Below are 12,751 nucleotides of genomic sequence, written 5' to 3'. Positions count from 1 at the left end.
GCAAAACCCCAATGCCTAGGAGTTTTAGTTGACCATTTATGGCTTAGAAACTAATAATCTGACAACACTCACCTCTCTCTATTCAACCCTGCTACTGTAGGCATTTGCCAGTATAGGTCTTTTTACCAGAATTAAAAATAAAAAAAAAAATAAAAAAAATTCTAAACTAAACTGCAATGGCCAGCAAAACCGCACAAATCAGGAGCATCCAACCACTATTTCTTCTGAAAATTAACACCCCCTTTATGCAATGCACGTGTATTTGTTACTTGATTGAAAGACTCACCAGTTAATACCACCTTTCCGGACACAAAAATGAGTAATACAATTCTTGGTTTCACCATCCTGTAAATGAGGCCTGGAAATAATTCTGGTTCATAACTGGAAGCATATAACATTTGCAAATTAACAAGAGAACCTTTAAGATCCCTTAGATCACAGTTACATTAATGCACATTTAATTAGTACACAGCATTGCAAACCTTAAAAATATACTTTTTTTTGTTAAAAAAAAAAAAAACAAACGCTTACATTTTTTTTTTTTAATATTCACCTTACAAAAACAAACAAATGACACGTTAAAAAGAAAAGGAAGTCCAAAATGTAATATCAAATTTTTGGATATTAGATCTACCTAAATCAAAAGCCCCAAGCCTAGTGAAGTGTGGATAAATGGCAGATATACATAAATCACTCACTGGTTCCTAGAGAATTGGTGTAGCACTGCCCTCGTAAGGACCGCTTGATATTTACTCTGTAGATTCCCCCTGGTTACCAGCACCGAGCCATAAGTCAAGACAAGTCCTTGTTTCTCCTTGCCTCACACTCCAATAATCAATATAGTTACATAGTAGGTGAGGTTGAATAAAGACAATAGTCCATCCAGTTCAACCTGTGTAGGTGTGTGTGACTGTAATCATCTAACATAGCCTTTAATCTCCTGATCCTTGAGATGTAAGTCTAAGAGTCTTTTGAAAGTCACCATACTACCTGCAGAAACCACCTCTTGTGGTAGACAATTCCACAATCTTGTAGCCCTAACAGTAAAGAACCCCCCACGTTGCCTGAGGTTAAAACGCTTCTCCTCTAATCGCATTGTACAATCCAGGGGTATTTGGTTGTTTTGTGGTTTATTTTAAAATGGGGATAGGAGAATGAAATAGTGGAATACTCCAACTTAAACTATTCACAGTGTTTGAGGACTCCTATCTTCTCTGCTTTACTATAGATTTGGAACAGCCACTTTGGATAATTGGGGATTAAGCCTCTTATCCTTAAGAGGACTTGATGAACAACTAGTTATCTTCAGTAGACTCTCCCTATCCTCTCTCTCTTCTTCGGCTGACACCTGTCCACTGACTGGCCTACTAACAGGGGTAGCCCCCCTCAGGTCAGGCCCCTTGACACAAGTCCCTGTACTCATGATACTGTAGTCCCAGGGTCTCCAGTGCCTCCCCTCTCAGTCAGCTCTCCTGGACCTCTTGGTTCAGCTCCTCTCAACCGCTCCTCTGGCCCTCAGGTCGACTTTCTGCAACCACATGGCACCTCTACAGTGGAGGAGGTAGCTGCCACCCCCCCCCCTTCCCCTGGGACTACTCTCTCCAGCCAATGACCCAGCAGCACATGTGCTCCTGGGTTTTATACAGTATCCCAGAATGCACCGAGGCGACCTGCCCTCTGCCAATCACCAGGACTGTATCAAAACCTATGCACCCATTAGTCAGGTTTTTACCCACTGTCCAACATGCCTATTGGATCAGCATCAAACACTATCCAGACTGAATGAATAGCATACTGAGCACAATGAGCAGACCACACTTATAGATCCTGCTCCCCGATAGGCAGAGAGCAATATAGATTTACCTGCAGCTCCTCTGGTAAGCAGACAGAGCTCAAAACGATATTCTCTCACTAGCACCTACCTAGGATGGTGCTACACTGGAATGCAGAGTTTGGCAATTTGGGTTCTCAGAATTGATTTTTCAGCATAACCACATCCAACATCTGTAGCCCTGCCCCCTTAAGGACTGCCAGATTTCACTCCATGGGTCCCCCTGAGTTACCAGCATACAACAATGACAGTTTCAGGTTCTTACTTTCTCCTTCCTTGACTCGCTCCAATCATCAGTCCATGGGGTATTTGATTGTGTTTGTTTTATTTTAAGTAGGGGGATAGGAGAAGGGATAAGTGGGATACTCCAATTTGAACTATAGACAATGTTTGTGGACTCCTATCTTAAGATACAGCCAGGCTGCTGATTCACCCTGCCACTATGGATGAAATTGGATTGAGTCTCCTTCCTTAAGAAGACTTGGGTGAACTGACAATTATCTTCAGGACACTCTCACTAGCATCCCCTTTCTTCTTCACTGCTGACACCCGTTCACTGACTATCCTACACTTAGGGTGGCCCCCCTCAGGTCAGGCCCCTTGACATGAGTCCCTGTACTCATGATACTGTGGTCCCAGGGTCTCCAGTGTCTCCCCTGGACCTCTGGGTTCAGCTCATCTCATCCATTCTTCAGGATGACCTCCTGCGACCGCATGGCACCTCTGCAGAGGAGGAGGCAGCCGCCCCCTCCCTCTTGGACTCTGCTTTCCAGTCAAAGACCCCGCAGCACATGGGCCCTTGGCTTTTATACAGTATCCAAGAATGCACCAAGGCGACCTGCCCTCTGCCAATCGCCAGGACTCTATCAAAAGCCTATGCACCCATTTGTCAGGTTTCCTTCCACTGTCCAACATGCCTCCCTATTGGACCAGTGAAAAACAAACACTCTTCAGACTGAATGAATTGCATACTGAGCACATTGAGCAGACCTCATATATATCCTGCAAAAATGTATGCATTTTTTTTTTTTTTTAGATAGCTGCATTTGTTTTCTTTCAACCTTTTCTTTATTTTTAGCTGTTATAAACATACATCATGTCTCAGGGTGACCACCATAAAAATGTAGCGCTACCCTTGACTAGGGCTGCTGATTTACAGTATCAGGTTCTATTCCTGCTAGTTCTGCTCCAGCAGCCAGGTAAAACGGCAACTTCAAATTTTTGCATCCAGAAATCACAGTCAAGAAGGGTTGCCTCTTTAATGTTCAATAAAGCTGTAACTTGGATGGGTTCAGGGAGTTTTGGGATACTCCACACATTAATAACATTAATAACAATGAGGACACTCTCTTCCTTGTGGTAGCTCTACACACAGACTCGACTTCAAACATATCTACCATTGGTACCTTGGAACCTCGAAAGCCAATTTTACCTGCTGAATTGCTGGTGGGTAAGAACAAGTCCTTCGAGCCGTATGGGGAACCTTACGTCACAGCTTCCAACCATGTTCTGAATTTTAAAGTCGAGAAATTTGGCAGGGAATCCCAGCTTCTGTACAACTCGAGCATACTTTCTTGCTGCCAGCCGCGATTGCTCTTCACTATAAAACAAACAATTAAACCTCCTGAATAATGCTAGCTTGCTGGTAGATTTGAAAGAAAACTCATCTTTTAAGGGGAACAAAATATAAAAACACACACACACACACACACACCTTTCCTAATTTCATTAGCAGGTTTTCATTCTCAGTTTCTAGCCAGCTAAGGTTTTTTACAACTACAAAAGCACCTCTTAAGCCTAGTACACACGGGCTGAATGTTGGGTGGCATTGGCTGGTTCAAAAGAAACTGGCTGACATTCGGCCTGTGCGTACTTGAGTCGGTCCCGGTTGAAGGGACATGGCCAAAAAAGGTCTGCCGACCGGCTCCCTAACGGCTGAGAGCGCTGGCCAGAGATTTGTGGCGAGGGGGGGGGGCAGTTACCCCTGTCAGGACACAGGGGAGATTGCTGTACTACTGAGGTTGGATAGTTAGTACAGCAGCTGCTCTTGAGCTGTTAGTCCCCCCCCCCCCCTTCAGCTTTGCTGGGTTGAATAAAGAAAATACCACTAGTGTGTACGAAGCTTTAGGCCCCTTTCACACAAGCGGATAGAATAGAGAATTTAGCTGTGGATAGATGAAGTTACCTACCATATGACCCTATTCACACACAGGGTTTAGCAGCGGTTTCGTACAGTTAGAAAAAAATAATTTTACTGCGTCCAGGACCGATTTATCGCAGCTATCTGAACATAACCATGGGTAATCGCAGTACATGGTTTCACCTGCGGATAGCGCCGGCAACAAAAGAAAGAGCAGGAAGTGCATCAGAATTACAAGGTAAACATAATCGCTATGGAAATGGCAAAAAATGTTCCACTGCAGCCGCATGTAAACGCAAGTAATCGTAACGTACACCGCAAGTTATCGTTGTGGTTGGAGTCTCGGGATTGCAAGATAACAAAAAACACGCTTTTACCAGCGGCAGAACATCGGCTCGTGAGAAAGGGGCCTTCCATTTCTTTTCTATACAACACCACCTACTTATTACCAAATCACAGATTTTCCTAGAAATGTGCACAGAACGTAGTGAGAGATTACAAACATACATTGCAACAAAAGCTTCATCTTTTGAAGGCGAGCTACAGGTTTCCTATGATTCAAAATGGCTTGTTTGGGCCATTGGTTCCTGCTGACATCACTTGAATCCTGTGAGGAGGGAGTGGGGGGCCAAGGCTGCACCTATGAACACACAGTCCACCTCAGGGAGCAGGTCTGCCCCCCTCGAAAGTGGCTTCCTATGGGGGCACCCACAGAAGAGGAGCCGAGAGCGCCAGCAGGGGAGGTTGGGGCTGCTCTGTGCAATTCCATTGTTTATTATTTCATTTAAATAAAAAAAAATTTTGAAGCATAGTAGGAGAATGCTAGAACCTGCCACCATTTTTTTTTTTTGCAGATGTTCCCTCACTTTGCCTGATAAACCAGAGCTGAAAGTTAGGTTAAAAAAGACAGACGGATCTGCAGACAACAGAAAACTTGACAGGGGTTCTAACCTTTATTTCCCTCTCCAAATAAAAAGGTTTTGGTATAAATACACTTTAAAAACCAGTTACTGGACCAGCGACGTACCTGTATGTCTCTGGACTTCAAGTAGCTATAAACGGGATGCCTGGAGGTTTGCCTGCTCTAGACATCATCCAGGTAACTTTTTTTAAAGCCAGCAGTTGGCTCTTGTAAAAGCAATCCAAGCAGCTAACTAGCCGCTGGATTGCTTTTACAAGCAGCAGCAGGAGGGGACATTGTGAAATACAGTGCCTTGTGAAAGTATTCAGCCTCCTTGAACTTTGCGACATTTGCCACATTTCAGGCTTCAAACAAAGATATAAAACTGTATTTTTTTGTGAAGAATCAACAAGTGGGACACAATTATGAAGTGGAATGAAATTTATTGGATATTTCAAACTTTAACAAATAAACTGAAAAATTGGGCGTGCAAAATTATTCAGTCCCCTTAACCACTTAAGCCCCGGAGGATTTGGCTGCTAAACGACCAGAGGGTATTTTGGGATTCGGCACTGCGTGACTTTAACGGACAATTGCGCGGTCGTGCGACGCTGTACCTAAACGAATTTGGCGTCCTTTTTTTCCCACAAACAGAGCTTTCTTTTGGCGGTATTTGATCACCTGTGCGATTTTTTGATCACGCGCTATAAACAAAAAAAGAGCGTAAATTTTGCAAAAATAGCAATATTTTTCCCTTTTTTTTTATATGAAATTCCCCCAAAAAAAAAATGTAAAAATCAAAATTTAATATTTTCGGCCAATTTGTTTTATGCTACCTATGTTTGGTAAAAAAAAAAAAATCGCAAAAAGCGTATTTTGATTGGTTTGCGCAAAAGTTATTGCGTTTACTAACAAAGGGAAAGATTTTTGTCATTTTTGTTGTTTTTTTTTTAAACGCGTAATGGCGGCGATCTGCGATTTTTTTTGCGGTACTGCGACATTGCGGCGGAAAGATCGGACCCTTGACTGACATTTTTGACACTTTTGGGGTTACCAGTGACATTTCTACAGTAATCAGTGCTATATATATGCACTGTTACTGTAAAAATACACTGGTAGTGAAGGGGTTAACTTTATTTGAGAGGGAGGGGCTGTGTGTGTCCCTAGGGGCGTGATTCTAACTGTGATTGGCTGTGGCTTCAACTGTATGCAGAGTGATCAATGGATCTACATAGTAGATCCATGTGATCAGCTCTCATACAGAGAGGAGAATGACAGGCAGCTTGTTTACACAAGCTGCCTGACTTTCTCCCTCTCCCCCGCCGATCGCAGAGTGGCCGGCGGCGATCGGGTCCGCCGGTCACACGCGCGGGGGGGGTCCGTGACCACGCGGGAGTGCGCCTCCGGCGGCGCGCGCTCGCTCCCTAAACCCTCACAGGCGAGCGACGTAGACCTACGTCACTTTGCCTGTGAGGGGCTGACCGCCGCCGTAGATAGTCGTGCGGCGGTCGGCAAGTGGTTAAGTTAATACTTTGTAGCGCCACCTTTTGCTGCGATTACAGCTGTAAGTCGCTTGGGGTATGTCTATCAGTTTTGCACATCAAGAGACTGACATTTTTGCCCATTCCTACTTGTAAAACAGCTCGAGCTCAGTGAGGTTGGATGGAGAGCGTTTGTGAACAGCAGTTTTCAGTTCTTTCCACAGATTCTCGATTGGATTCAGGTCTGGACTTTGACTTGGCCATTCTAACACCTGGATATGTTTATTTGTCAACCATTTCATTGTAGATTTTGCTTTATGTTTTGGATCATTGTCTTGTTGGAAGACAAATCTCCATCCTAGTCTCAGGTCTTTTGCGGACTCCATCAGGTTTTCTTCCAGAATGGTCCTGTATTTGGCTCCATCCATCTTCCCATCAATTTTAACCATCTTCCCTGTCCCTGCTGAAGAAAAGCAGGCCCAAACCATGATGCTGCCACCACCATGTTTGACAGTGGGGATGGTGTGTTCAGGGTGATGAGCTGTGTTGCTTTTACGCCAAACATAACGTTTTGCATTGTTGCCAAAAAGTTCGATTTTGGTTTCATCTGACCAGAGCACCTTCTTCCACATGTTTGGTGTGTCTCCCAGGTGGCTTGTGGCAAACTTTAAACAACACTTTTTATGGATATCTTTAAGAAATGGCTTTCTTCTTGCCACTCTTCCATAAAGGCCAGATTTGTGCAGTATATAACTGATTGTTGTCCTATGGACAGAGTCTCCCACCTCAGCTGTAGATCTCTGCAGTTCATCCAGAGTGATCATGGGTCTCTTGGCTGCATCTCTGATCAGTCTTCTCCTTGTATGAGCTGAAAGTTTAGAGGGACGGCCAGGTCTTCGTAGATTTGCAGTGGTCTGATACTCCTTCCATTTCAATATTATCACTTGCACAGCGCTCCTTGGGATGTTTAAAGCTTGAGAAATTTTTTTGTATCCAAATCCGGCTTTAAACTTCTCCACAACAGTATCTCGGACCTGCCTGGTGTGTTCCTTGTTCTTCATGATGCTCTCTGCGCTTTAAACGGACCTCTGAGACTATCACAGTGCAGGTGCATTTATACGGAGACTTGATTACACACAGGGGGATTCTATTTATCATCATTAGTCATTTAGGTCAACATTGGATCATTCAGAGATCCTCACTGAACTTCTGGAGAGAGTTTGCTGCACTTGAAAGTAAAGGGGCTGAATAAATTTGCACGCCCAATTTTTCTGTTTTTTTATTTAACAAAGTTTGAAATATCCAATAAATTTCGTTCCACTTCACGATTGTGTCCCACTTGTTGTTGATTCTTCACAAAAAAATACAGTTTTATATCTTTATGTTTGAAGCCTGAAATGTGGCAAAAGGTCGCAAATACTTTTGCAAGGCACTGTAATTGGCTCAGGCTGTTAATTTTAAGACCATCTTCCATTTGCAGTGGACCTAAAGTATTGAGCCAAAGTATACTACGTAGCATAAGCTAGGTAGTATTTTGCCCAATACTACACATATGCTATTGTACTGCTCTCCCGTTTAGGCTACTAAAGGTCTTATTTTTTCAAGGACAATGGAAACTGGACTACATGCAATGTTACCTCTTTGCCCCAGTGCAGACCATTTTCCCAGAGCTGAATATAAGTGCTGTTGTTCGTGGTTCCCGAATCCGCATTATAACTGCCGCAAATCTCTAGGGTCAAGACAAAAGGGCTTAGTATTTGTAAATTAACATTCTATACTGTAAAGTAATTTTACATGCAAGCTCACCTTTGGGTTGTATTCTGCATTTCTGGCATGCAGGGCAATTTTCTTCAAGTCTAACTTGCAAGCTAAATTCACTGTGGACACAATATTCCTGGAAGAAGAGTGCAGGTAGATTTGGGTCTGTGTTAATGGTATGTAAACTTGAGCATTTTTTTTTTTAACAGATTTTAAAGTGTTATGAAACAAAGACTACAATTAGTATTCTATCACCAGGTGTGAACGAAAAATCGTTAATCTGGGAACTGAAGAAAGTGCAGGGAAGGGCAACCAAACTTAGATGTAGCTGGATCATTGCCCTAGAGGTGGAGAAAAGGGTCAGATTAAAGCTGGCTATACAGTACACAGATTGTGTTTAGCCTACAAGCTGCATATACAATATTCAATCTTTGGACAAAAAAAAAAAAAAAAAAAAAAAAGTTTCTAGCGTAATCCATATACACTTTCATGTCCACTTATGGCAGCTCATCATTGTTTAAGCCTTACTTCCTTTAAATCCCCAGATTTACAACACTGATGTCCATAAGGGGTCTCTGCTGCTCCTCCATCCAGACACCATGACAGGAAGTGGAAGTGTATGATTAGCTGGATAACCATTAAAAAAGAAGGAGGAAGAGCCCGGGGCAATCAATTCTTTTTGGAAACGCTCCCCCTCTCCTGGTTCTCAAAAACTACTGTATATAAACTATCCTTGTAAAGCCAGCCATACATGGGTTGAAATTCAGCCAGTTTAGAAGGACAAATTTCAATCCATGTATGGGCACCCTGGTTGTACTTGCCTACAATCAACCTGTTGGGTTTTTCCTGATTGATTAGTGTCGCCAGCTATAGCCGGCAGTACTAGACGTGGTGTTCTACCGTTGGTGAAGGCTCCCCGCAGGCAGAACACAATAGTTGACAGGGAAGGCTTGCCCATATTACCGGTGTATACTAGGGTGCGTGCTTGTCACTAATGCAGAGGCTAAACACGCTATTAAACAGGGCTGCTGCACTGGCTCATTGTGGTTTGATCTACAGCATTCCGTGTACTCTGCTGCCTGTTCCTGTGCTTGACTTCTGTCTCCTGACCTAGCTTGCCTCCGACCACTATTAAACACTACCTGCCTTGACCTCAGCTTTTACCTGAACTCTGCTCTGATCTTCTGCTTTTGCCTGATCCACCTCTCTGTTGCTGACCTCGGCCCATGTCCAGACTATTCTTCTGCTTGGCGTAAATTCCTGATCCGAGGGTCTGCTACTGACCTGGCGAGTCTGAACCTGCATCCTGCTCAACCAGTCTGCTACTGTGCCTCCTGACCAGTACGTTCGTGCCTGGCTCATGCATGCCTGCTCAAGCACCTGCCAGTCTGCTACTAGACAGCTCTGGTCTTGCTGCATCGGTCCGCTGTCAGCTGCCTCTGTCTTCTGGTATGCCCTAGTGGAGCATTGGCTACCTACCTGTGCAGAACTACTGAACTTACTCAGGGACTCCTACCTCACCATGCTCCTGCAGCCACTGTTTCACTCCTTGTGGTTCCTGAGCAGAAGCTGCAAGAGGCCTTCCTTTTCACATCAGGCTCTATAACCAGGTATGCAAAAATAGCGCTGTGGGAGGGATTCCCCCATAAAACACTGACTGTTGATGAAGGAAATCAAGCACTTTGCTTCCACCAGACTGTCTAAATTTAACTCCTATGTCTCTCTGGCAGCAGAGTTTGTCCTGCCACTCTCCTGCTTTTCTTTTCTCCCTAATCGTTCCCTTCTCAAAGTCCTGCACTATTCACATACGGTTCAATGCAGCGCGATTTAACCCCATTCATGTTGAATGGGCTCAAATCGCACTGCACCAGAGGTAATGCATGCACTACTTTTGGTAACTTACTGCAACCAGATCCCATGGTACTTCTGTACCATGCAATCCAGTGCAGGCAAACGCACTGCACTTACAACCTGCTTTTTGGGGGTCATTAACCTAATATTGACATCTGCTGCAGATTACAACTGTACTGCATTTTGAACGTGGTGAGAGAAACGTGCACGAATGCAGTTTTCCCAGAAAGTGTTCTGGTGTGAACGGGGTCTTGGTCTGGACCAGGTAAAATAAATTGAAATATTACAGTCTTTTTGAATCAGTAGGTGGAGCTTTAGGCCAATTATTTTTGTTAAACATTTCGATTTTTTAGCTAGATTTGTTTTAGCTTTAAGCCTCGTACACACGTCCCGAATGTCGGCCGAACGATCGGCCGTCTTTTGTCCGGTGCTGTCCTGTCGGCTGAAAACTGCAAAAGACTGCACATGAATTTTGTCGGCCAAGAACAGCCGACTGCAGAAGTGATGTCATGTGATGGTTAACTTTCCGTGTGTTTTTTCTTTTCTGAGCATGCCCAGTCTTGCTAATCGGCTGTTTGTCGGCCGAATTCTGTACTGACTGGCGAACAATCGGCCGTTCTGGTGTTTGCCAACAAAAATTTTAATGCCTGCACAACAGATTCTGTTTGGCCGAAAAGTCGCTGTCGGTTGTCGGAAGCATCATAATAACAAGCTGACAATCGGCCGATCGTTCGGCAGCCAAATATTTACGGCCGACAATCGCTACGTGTGTACGGGGCTTTACTTAGAACTTTGTGAGCAGTAAAAACAAATCAACCCCCCCCCCCCCCCCATCAGTCTAGTTAAGACTAAGCAAGCAGAATTCTCTGCATGCTAACCCACAGTGCTCTGGGGATCTTATGTAATATTAGGAAGCGCAATAATATAATAAAAAGAACTGTTTTTCTTTCAGAACACCACATGAAGGTTGCTTTTTCAACTTTCTAAATACACTAGATGCCTGGTTGTCACTAGCAGCAGTGCCTGGCATCACCGATCAAGCACAATCATGCAGGAAGTGAAGATAAAACAAAGTCACATATTGCTTGACATGCTGCAGCCCTGTCAGGGGACTCAGGTTCTCAATTTGTTGTGCAGTGATCTGCTTTTTAATATTGCATTTGTCCTGGATCCCAACAGTCCAGTATTTTACAATATCAAACTCCATTATTTGGCTTTAAATTTCACACCAATTATCTGGGGCATAGAACGCACTGTAACTGAGGAATGATCCCAGAGGACTCTGCTACAGGAGTCATTGGAGTCATGGGTGTCATTGGAGTTATAGGCATGGGATGAAGGCTGGAAGCATCCTGGGATTGATCTCTGTTTTCACAGGGGGTGTACGGATGTGAGAGGCCAGAAGCATCCAGGCAAATTCCACTATCCTGCAATTCTGAGAGGTTGCCCTTTTCTTCATGAGGAGTTAGGTCATCAGGCAGAAAGCTCAGGTCCAGATCTGCAGAAAGATCCTTGGACTGCTCCAGATCAGATCTATAGGATGTTTCAGGGATTGGTTGGATATTTAGGTCATCATAGGGAGTCATTGGAGTGTACATCTGAGGAGCAGAGTGAAGGACATCCTGAGTGGAAGATAAAAAAGGGTAAGATAAGATTAGAGGGGACCACGAGAAGAAAAAAAAAAAAAAAAAAAAAAAAACACACACACACACACACACACACACACACAAACTCTAGACAAATTTACAGAAACAGTTGGAACCACTCCTATGTTTTGAGCCTTGTTCATATAGACTTCAACTTGCATAAGACCACTGTTCCACCAGGCATCGGTAAGGTATTCAGCAAAATTGAATCAGCTTTGAGGCCCATCTTAAAACAGATCCCAAAAATGGAGAGGCTGTCACGTTAAACAAGCCATTAGTGGGCTTTCAAGATGCTTCAAGCTGTGCTGAACACTACTGAAGCCTGCTAGCAGTTTGGTTTTTAAAAACCAAAGTTTATTGAAAAACAGAGAAAACATACAATGAAAAACATAAGTCGTAGGAGATATAACAATACATCATCTCAATGACAGTCATACAGTAAAGTATATAAACAGTGCAGTAAATATTGTGCGATAGAACCCACTTTGCAGCCATTTTACATTACACAACAGCAAATAATTACAAAAGTCAGCAGGGTTCAATTAGTGGGCCGCTAGGCCCTGTGCAAGATAACCCTAAGACGTACCCCACTCTCAGGCAGCATAAGTAGATACATGACCTCCCACAATAAAATATTGCGAAACCTTGAGAATACATAAACAGAGTAAAAAAAAAAAAAAAGAAGCCGAAAAGAGAGAGAAGTAGAGGAGGTGAAGTAAAAGGGAAAGAAGAAAAGCAAAAGAAAGAAAGGAACAAAGAGAAGAGAACAGGTGAGAATCCCCCAGAGGTCAGATGAAAGTGACGCACTGAACTAAGCCTGCATGATGCTATCCATTACCAATTGAGCCGGGCCTAAGCCCGGACAATCTAACCAGTCTTGCCAGATCGCATGAAACTTCCTGACCGCATTTCTGTGGCGGTAAGCTAGTTCCCTCAGCAGAACTGAATTCACTCTAGTTATCCACGGTGAAACCGTGGAGCTAATCCAGTAGCTAGCTATCACCTTCCTAGCCAGGTATAGTAATTGTTGGATCATAGTGTAGGTGCCCGGCTGATATGGTTCCGGGTCCAGTAAGCCCAATAGGCACAATAGAGGGTCAACAGACAATGTGGAATGGGACACCTGTGAAATACAGTGCATTA

At 43.8% G+C, this 12,751-nt stretch overlaps 1 protein-coding gene across 1 annotated transcript in view; it reads right to left on the bottom strand.

The window, feature by feature from the left end:
- TBPL2 (TATA-box binding protein like 2) overlaps positions 1-12,751 on the bottom strand; it is a gene marked incomplete at its 3' end in the record, with an annotated part of 32,258 nt that overhangs the window by 710 nt on the left and 18,797 nt on the right. The window contains exons 2-6 of the mRNA XM_082242858.1: positions 11,217-11,584; positions 8,160-8,247; positions 7,991-8,082; positions 3,264-3,431; positions 287-381 (exon numbers count right to left, since the gene is read on the bottom strand). Coding sequence (XP_082098984.1) covers positions 287-381; positions 3,264-3,431; positions 7,991-8,082; positions 8,160-8,247; positions 11,217-11,584 — 811 coding nt within the window. The remainder of the gene's footprint in view (positions 1-286; positions 382-3,263; positions 3,432-7,990; positions 8,083-8,159; positions 8,248-11,216; positions 11,585-12,751) is intronic.

The sequence above is a fragment of the Pelophylax lessonae genome (assembly GCF_965119305.1).
Source record: "Pelophylax lessonae genome assembly, chromosome: 13".
NCBI classification, from domain to species: Eukaryota; Metazoa; Chordata; class Amphibia; order Anura; family Ranidae; genus Pelophylax; species Pelophylax lessonae.
Note: the sequence above shows the minus strand (reverse complement) of the source record. Positions and strands in the feature narration are given on the sequence as shown.